Source organism: Myotis nattereri, assembly GCF_964212035.1.
Source record: "Myotis nattereri genome assembly, chromosome: 2".
Lineage (NCBI taxonomy): Eukaryota > Metazoa > Chordata > Mammalia > Chiroptera > Vespertilionidae > Myotis > Myotis nattereri.
Genome location: NC_138076.1, coordinates 164,399,685 through 164,408,125, shown reverse-complemented (window position 1 = coordinate 164,408,125; position 8,441 = coordinate 164,399,685). Strand labels below are relative to the sequence as shown.

Below are 8,441 nucleotides of genomic sequence, written 5' to 3'. Positions count from 1 at the left end.
CTAACACTTGCGGCAGCTGCTGACACAGGAGCCTACGCCGCAGGAACTGATGCCACAGGAGCCCACTCCTCCAGTGCCCAGTCCACAAGATGTGATGGAATTGCAGGGGCCGCAGGGAGCGCACATTCCGGTGCTCACCGCCAGGTTCCCACTGCAGGGGGCATTGCAGGCGCTGCCTGTCACCGGCCTAGAGCCTGACACACAGAGGTCCCCACAGACGACTCCACCCCGGGAGCTGCTGACACCTGCGGACCCCAAAGCATGAGTCAAAATTCTGATGGCGAGTTATCCCATCCCAAGGATGCCCCTCCCCAAGTACAGTATCTCTACTTGACAACTCCAGGTCCACCCAGTCTCACAGCTGTGGTCTTTCCTGCTGTCTGACCCCAACCCCCTTCTGTTGGAATGCCAGCCCTTTTATATTTAGGTCCCAGTGAAACCCCTCCTTCCAGACTCTTCCATCCTTTACAGCAAGAGAGTAAATCTACCCACACAGGGCCCATGTTACTTACAAACATTCACGGCCCCAACGCCTTCACACAGCCTGAGAGGAAAGAAAAAAAGAGAAGCATTAGTAACTTGGCCAGAATGGCAGACAGAGCTCCACAAATTTTGGGGGTTGGGTCCGCAAGTCAAGAGGGGAGAAGCGGAGGTCTGAGGAAAGAGCCCTCCCAAATTGACCACTACCCCAAAGTGATAAATGACAGGTTTATCCCAGGCGCTTGGCCCTTCATGGGGCAGAAATGGCAGCTTGGCCAGCTAGGGTCTCACCTCTGCTCCTCGCCCTCCAGCAGGCGCCTGTAGGTGGCGATCTCGATGTCCAGGCCCAGCTTGGAGTTCATGACCTCCTGGTACTCCTTGAGCAGGCAGGCCATGTCCTGCTTGGCCTTCTGCAGGGCGGCCTCCAGCTCGGCCAGCTTGCAGCGGGCATCACTGATGGCTGTCTCACCCTGCTGCTCTGATTGCTTCACAGCGGTCTCCAGCTTGGTGTTCTGGGGGCCCGGAAGAGGACAAGGCAGGTTATGGTTCCCAGGTCTCTCTGTCCATTTCCTGGATGTGTCCAGTCACTCACACGCAGCTGGCCACACTTCCAAAATAGGCCCCTCACCCTCATGACCTGGGTCTCTCTGAGTAACCACACCCATGACTCTAGTCATGCTAATGGGCTGGAGAATGAATGTAGAAGTCCACATGGCCTGTGGAAGCCAGGCCAGGCCCTCAGCCTCTCAGATGCCCCGTACCTGGCACTTGGCATTCTCAACCTCGGCGGTCAGCCTCTGGATCATGCGGTTCAGCTCATTGATCTCCTCCTTGGTGCGGCGCAGGGTCTCCCCATGACGGATCACTGTGGCCTTCATCTCCTCGCACTGGGGGGAAGCAGAGACTCAGGATGGGACCTGCCACCCATTCAGGTCACCACAAATGACAGTGCAGGTTGTACAGTGCTCAGCCTGAGCAACCATCCATGGCAGCCCTGGCCACTCAACCTGAGAGCTGTCTGGCCTCTGTTACCATCCTTAGGATCAGAATCCCCAGAAAAAAGCAGTCTTTTCTAATATATACCTCACATCCCTCCCACTGCCATGTCTAGGAGGCAGGTATCCTGTGCCACTCACCTTGCTGCGGTACCAGGACTCGGCCTCGGCCCGGCTGCGGCTGGCGATGTCGTCATACTGAGCCTTGATCTCGGCAATGACACAGTCCATGTTCAGGTCCCGGCTGTTGTCCATTTTGACAACAACTGAGGTGTCTGAGATGTGGGCGTGGAGGACACGGATCTCCTGTGGGTATGAGAGAAGGAAGGATCTTGTTTATGCCACCGACTCACCCACCATAGCATCCACCCAATCTTCTCAGCCCTCCCGGATCTCCAACCCCCACCTCCTCATGGATGGCAGACTGATGCCTGAATCCCTGTCCACCTTAGGTTCCAGGCCAAAGCTCTCTCCTCCAGGCTAGCTGCCAGTTTCTTGCCTGGCCCACAAGCCCTCACCTCCTCATACAGTCGCCGCAGGAAGTCAATCTCCTCGGTCAGGGCCTCTGCGTTGGCCTCCAGATCTGACTTGCGGAGGTAGGCGCAGTCCACATCCTGGAAAGGTTGTCAGTCTTTGAGCTCAGAGGACCCCTGGTGATTTTCACCCTAATGCCCTCTTCTCATCCATTCACGGAGGCCGGGTGAAGGGGGAAGGACTCCCAGGGTTCCCATTCCCATCCCATCTCCATACCTTCTCAACTTCCTGGGATGGGCCTCACAATCTCCCCCCTTCTGAGAACAAACCCCTTTCTGTCTTGAAGATGGGCCACCAGCCTTTCCTCCTCTCACCTGAGGTAGCTTACCCTCCCATTTCTCCTTTTTTACTCACCCTGTTCCAGGACGCCTGCCCAGACTGCCTCCCCACTCAGACATCTAGGCCCCTCCCTGTCATCCAGCACTCCTCCCAGACTCCACCTGGCCACTCCACGTTCTGTTCCATCCTCCCCCTCCTTTTATTCAGACATCACACAGCTCTAGACAGGACATTGTCCCTCAACAGAGACTGAAGGTGCCAGGCTTATGGGACCTAAGCCACAGACCACACCTCCGAAGCCAAGCAGGACATCTAGAGGTCAACCCGGCCATCCCCGTGCCTCAGGACACAGTGGATATTCCAAGGGTATTGACCTTTGTCAAAGCTCTGGATGTTCCTTCCATGACCTGATCTCTGAGAGTTCCCCATGTGATTTGACAAGGTCACTGCACCCCACACTGAGCTTGAGACCCTCAGGGTCTCCCCAGGAAGAGTCTGTCATTCTAGGATCCCTCATGTCTGTGCTCCCCAATACCACATGACTCACCTTCTTCAGAGCCACAAACTCATTCTCAGCTGTTGCTCTCAGAGAAACTTCCTCCTCATACCTGAGGCAGAAGAGGCAGAGAGGGAGGTCACTGAAGGGCAGGTCTCCCATGAACCCCTCGCACTTCATACCAGGGCAGGGGCCAATGTTAGGAACCTCCCACCACAGCTGGACCCTGGCAGCCCTGTAATATCCTTTTGATTGAATTTAGGATATCGCTGCCTTGAATTGAGGGGTCCCTGGGGCCAATCTTCTGGGACCTCATAGCTGCTCTGAGGCAAATAAGGCCTCAGCACCAGCCCCATGCTGGGCATGGCCAGCATCCCCTCTGGGGCACAGCAGCCCAGCCACCCCTCACTGAGTGTGCATCCTTGCACAGGAGTGGGGTGAGTTCCAGAGGCCATCAGCACTCAGAGCCCTGAGCTATGGGACACCCAGGGCCCCAGGACAAGTAGGGTTTATATCACATCCATGGGCCATGTGCTATAGGTGGGAGGTCAGGAGGAGAAGGCCTGGAAGATGCCAGAAGCCTTCTCCCCACAGAGCACAGGCAACAGCTGCTGAGTGGTCAGACTCCAAGAACCGAAGGCTAACGCAGGGGAGAGGTGTCCTGGGGGAATCACAGCCTTACTCTCAGGCAGGCGTCTGGGCAACAACTGCACAGGTGAAAACATCCTACTACATCCTGCCACCCTGGCCTGCATTGCTGCTCACCCTGTTGGAAATCCTTCTCATGCCTAATCCAATGGTCTTTAACCTAAGTCCTTCCCTGTGTCCAACGTCAAAGCCAGCCACACTCACTTCTTCTTGTAGCCCTCCATCACCTCCTGCACGTGGTTGAGCTCTGAGGCCAGCCTCCCGCTGTCGGCCTCCACACACTCGGCCTCGCGCCGCAGCGTCTCGACGTAGCCCTCAAACAGCGGCTCCAGGTTGCTCTCGCAGCACTTGCGGTTCTGGTAGTACTGCCACTTGGTCTCCAGCAGCTTGTTCTGCTGCTCCAGGAAGCGCACCTGCCATTGGGGGTGGGAGGAGCTGTGAGATGGCTCTTGATGCCCCAAAACCAATTTGGGGGATGCTTTATGTTAACTCACAAAGCTGGAGCTCAGCAGAGCTTAGATAGAGTTGAACATTGAGAGACAAGGCAACTTCTGTTTTCCTGGCTATTATTCATATCTGGATTTTCCATTTTAGGGATGGGACCTAGGGTATGGGAAAGGTCAGTTCCTGCTCTCAGGCAAATAGTTTTCAGTTCTGATGAGTGTAGGTGGCATGTAGTCAGGAGCAGAGTGGAGGTTGTTTTACTCTTGAGTCCCCCTTCCATGGCTAGCCTGAATCGTGAGTATGAGCAGGTTTCAGGAAAGGTGTGATCAAGGACACCTTTCAAAAGGAGGTCCCTGTGGCCCAGCTCCTATTTCTTATGTGCATTTCTTGTGTCTTGTGTGCATGTAGGGCTTCCTTCCTCGGATACAGTTCCAAGCCTTGCTCTGTCTCTCTGTGGTTTCCCTGCATGTGGACAGGGGTTGTATATATGTAATAACAGTGCTATCAAACCAGGAGTCTCTGCCTCCCCTAGACGCATCTCTCCATCTCTTTGTGTCTGTCTGTGCCCTGGATGTGTGTCCATTTATTCCGTCAGACTGGGAGCTCACCTGGACCACATCCCTCCTGCCCCTGACTCCTCTTCAGCGCCCAGCCCAGCAACGGAGGGTTCAGGGAAGGGCTGGTCAGGGACACCCACCTTGTCGATGAAGGCAGCGAACCTGCTGTTAAGACACTTGATCTGCTCCTTCTCCTCATGCTTCACGCACTGCGCGTTGGGGTCGATCTCCAGGTTGAGGGGTGTGAGGAGGCTCTCATTGACGGACACGGTGGTGATGCAGGGCGGGCTGGGCCCGCACACGCCGCCTGAGCGGTATCCGAAGCTGCGTCCACAGGAGCCAGAGCGGAAGGCGCCGCAGACGCTCTGGCTGCCAAAGCCCCCTGTGAGGCCGCGGTAGCAGGAGACCCCGCGGTAGGGGGCGGCGGTGATGCAGCAGCGGCCGGGCCGGGGCCCGCAGGCGGAGGCGCAGCTGAAGGCCTGGCCGCAGAATCCTGATCCGCACGTCATGGTGCTTCTGGAGGTTGGGCTGTGGAGTAGAAGATGTGAGGTCTGGAGTCTTGGTGGAAACTCCAATGTGCTCCTCCAGGTGCCCCAGTCCTATTTATGGTCCGATGGGAAGGGGCTTGGCTATGCAGATGGAGTTGGGGCAATTTATGCTTTATGGGCTTGGGCGGTTAGCTGGGTTCAACCCCTCTCTAGAATGTGTTTTAATGGTGGAGTGGCCCGCACCCTCTTCTGCATAAAAGATGCCAATCTCTGGGCCTTAGGGAGACTCAGCATGTTTCATCTTCAAAGTGCCTGGCCAGCAGGGCATGCACTCATCTGAGTGTATTGGGGAGAGAAGGGCAGGGCAGGGCCGGGGAGGGGAAGGATGGAGGAACAGCCCAGGAGAAGGGGAAGAGAAGGGAGAATAGATGCTGGGAGGAGCAAGGAGAGGGGCCTGTGTGTGTAGGAGAGTGAGTGGGGAGGAGGCCCAGGAAAGGTTGAGATGTAAGGTTCCATTCTAGGAGTAGGCAAGGTGCCACTGAAACACGAATGTGGATGTCCCCTCCCTAGGTCGTCCAGTGGGCTACTGAAAACATCTGATTTTTTCTCACCACGGCAGCAGCTACTGCATCATTAGATATTTGTTTGATGTCTTCTTCAGCTTTTATTATTCAAATTTACAAACATATAGAAATGTTGAGAGAATATATAACAAACATCCTGCGATGTTTCACCTAGATTCCAAGATTAGACAGATGTTAGCTTTGTGCCATATTTCTTTTCACATTGGTCCAAGTATTTGACAGTTACATGGCAAGCAAATGAGCAATAATTCAAAAAATTATTAACTATCCATTCCACATTCAATTTTCCCAATTGTCTCCCAAATTTTTAAAAATAGATTTTGTGTCTTTTAACGTATGTCTATCAACTGGAAGTTAACTCTAGAGCTTGGCTGTTCGGTATGGTAGCCAATGGGCACATGTGGCTATTTAAATTAGTTGACATTAAATTAAATTCAAAATTGAGTTTCTCAGTTGTACTAGCCACATGTCACACAGGACTAGTGGCTACCTTATTGGACAGTACAGATATAAAACATTACCACCATCACACCAGCATCTATTGGATAGCACTGGTCTAGAGGCTTGATTGGGCTTAATTGAAACATTTTTAGGCAGAATACTTCATATGAAGCACAAAGTGTCAGGTTGTTCTATTATTCATGATGTTAAATTAGATCACTTGAATGCATTTCCCCCTTTACAATTAGAAAGTACTCTATAAGGAAACATTTTGATAAGAGGATTTTAAAAATTAGCCATCTATTATTATTACACTAGAGGCCTGGTGCACAAAATTTGTGCACGGGGTGGGGGGGGGGGTCCCCTTAGCCCAGCCTGCACCCTCTCCAATCCGGGATACCTGGGGGGATATCTTACTGCTGGCAGTTGGACATCCCTCTCACAATCTTGGACTGCTGGCTCCTAATTGCTCACCTGCCTGCCAACCTGGTCAACCCTAACTGCCCCCCCCCCCCACTGGCCTAGTCACCCCTTACTGCTCCCCCTGCCGGCCTGGTTGCCCCAACTGCATGCCCCCCCACTCAGCTGGCCTGGTCACCCCAACTGCATGCCCCCCCCTGCTGCCCTGGTCACCCTAACTGCACCCCCCCACTGCCAGCCTGGTTGCTTCAACTGGCCCCCCTGCTGTCCTGGTCACCCCCAACTGTCCCCCCTGCCAGCCTGGTTGCCCCCCACGGCCCCCTAGCTGGCCTGGTCACCCCATGCAGCCTGCTGTTCAACCTTTTGATTGTCCCTGCTTGTTCAGTCGTTTGGTTGTCCCTCACTAACCCCCCTGCTGGCCTAGTCATAGGCAGCTGTCTTTGTGAGGGTGTGAGGGTTAATTTGCATATTACCTCTTTATTATATAGGATGCTATAAATGATGTCTAATTCTCACAGTCATATGAGGTATGCACCATTATCCCCATTTTACAGATGAGAAAATTGAGGCTGAGAGAGGCTAAACAACTTGCCCAGTTTTTGCCTTGTAAGTAGTGAAGCTCAGGAGATACTATGCCTTCTCACCTACAAGCTATGACAACCCCTGGATTGCCTTATCCCTGGAAAATCAAGAGTAGAGAGAGTTGTTTCGGAGGGGATATCTGTGGATTTAGGGTTGGAAAGTAAGTCTAAGGATAATGGGCAGTTAGAGGGGATTGGGATGGTTAAAAACAGGAGGAGATGCCTTAGCTGGGTGGCTCAGTGGATAGAGCATCAGCCTGTGGACTGAAGGGTTCTGGATTTGGTTCTGGTCAAGGGCATCTACCTCAGTTTCAGGCTCTTCCCCCATCCAGGCCATGGCCAGGGCTTGTGTAAGAGGCAACCAATCAATGTGTTTCTCTCACATTAATATTTCTCTCTGTCTCTCCCTCTCTCTTACACTCTCTCTAAAAATCAATGGAAAAATATCCTTGGGTGAGGATCAACAACAACAAACAAACAAACTGGAGGGGACAATGGAGTGTGAGTGCGGCACAAGGGCAATGTGAGGCTGGGGCCTATGGGCTGGACCTGCAGGATCCTATGCCTGATAATTGAAGGAAGAGAATGGAAAGTGGCCGTTCTAATTATTCGTCTACTAGTACTTACGGTGTATTGTAAGTACCCTCGATAGATTGAAGTGTATTCTACTTATCCAAGAAGCACCCCACTCCAATAGAGCAGGTCTAGAAAAATTAACTCATAAAGTACAGAGATTTGCATAAGTAGAAGGGAAGAAAAGAGAAGCGAAATGACTTGGCTGGCAGCTCCCTAGCTGCTGTGCCTTTGGGGCAAAGGTAGGCAAAGTAGCTTAAGGGAAAGGAAGAGAGGGTGGGGCGGTTAATGGGAAAAAGAGAAGCAAGAAGGAGAAAAGAAGAGAATAGGGTTTGTCAGGCGTAGGGCTCCATGCAAAACATTCAGGAGTGGGATCTTGTGACAGGACTGCCACGGGGTCACAGACTGTGTCGGCCATCTTGTCATCCCAGAGGAGGGTGTGGCACCTGCTGTCACTTTATGTGTTTGGGGAGCTGGCCAGCACTTTTGAGGCCCTTTATCCGCAATCCTGGGCACTGCCCACAGTTGAGCAGTGGTGCTCCCAGCAAGCCGGCTGGCCGGGTGTCCTGAGGAGAAGCACAGTGAGTCAAAGTGCACGGCACACTCACTTTACCTTTTCTACCAGTATAACTCCTCATAAAAGCGACATGCATAAACACGGGCTAATTACTAAGGGCTGGCCCTTGCCAAGCAATTTTAAAAAAACAAGAAACAATTTGAAACCAGATAGAAAAAAATTCAAATGTGACACCATTTCATGAAACTTCGGGCATTACTAGTTGTGGCTAATTTTTGAGGACCTAAAAGGACATTTAACCTGTATGTTTTCTTTGAGTGAAAAAGTTTTATTGGGGTGGGGGGGCGTGCAGGGGGGAGGGTTGGCAAAACCATTCTATGGCCTTGGCTCTGGCAATGTGAGCT

At 52.7% G+C, this 8,441-nt stretch overlaps 1 protein-coding gene across 1 annotated transcript; it reads right to left on the bottom strand.

Annotated features, from left to right (window-relative positions):
- LOC308512682 (keratin, type II cuticular Hb1) lies at window positions 1-4,942 on the bottom strand (the record flags this gene model as incomplete). The annotated part of the gene is made up of 9 exons (XM_081082280.1): window positions 1-245; window positions 513-544; window positions 772-992; window positions 1,242-1,367; window positions 1,617-1,781; window positions 1,994-2,089; window positions 2,836-2,896; window positions 3,637-3,845; window positions 4,574-4,942. 9 exons carry the CDS (start codon window positions 4,940-4,942, stop codon window positions 1-3), a joined length of 1,524 nt encoding a protein of 507 aa, XP_080938406.1.
- Between the last annotated feature and the right edge of the window lie 3,499 nt (window positions 4,943-8,441).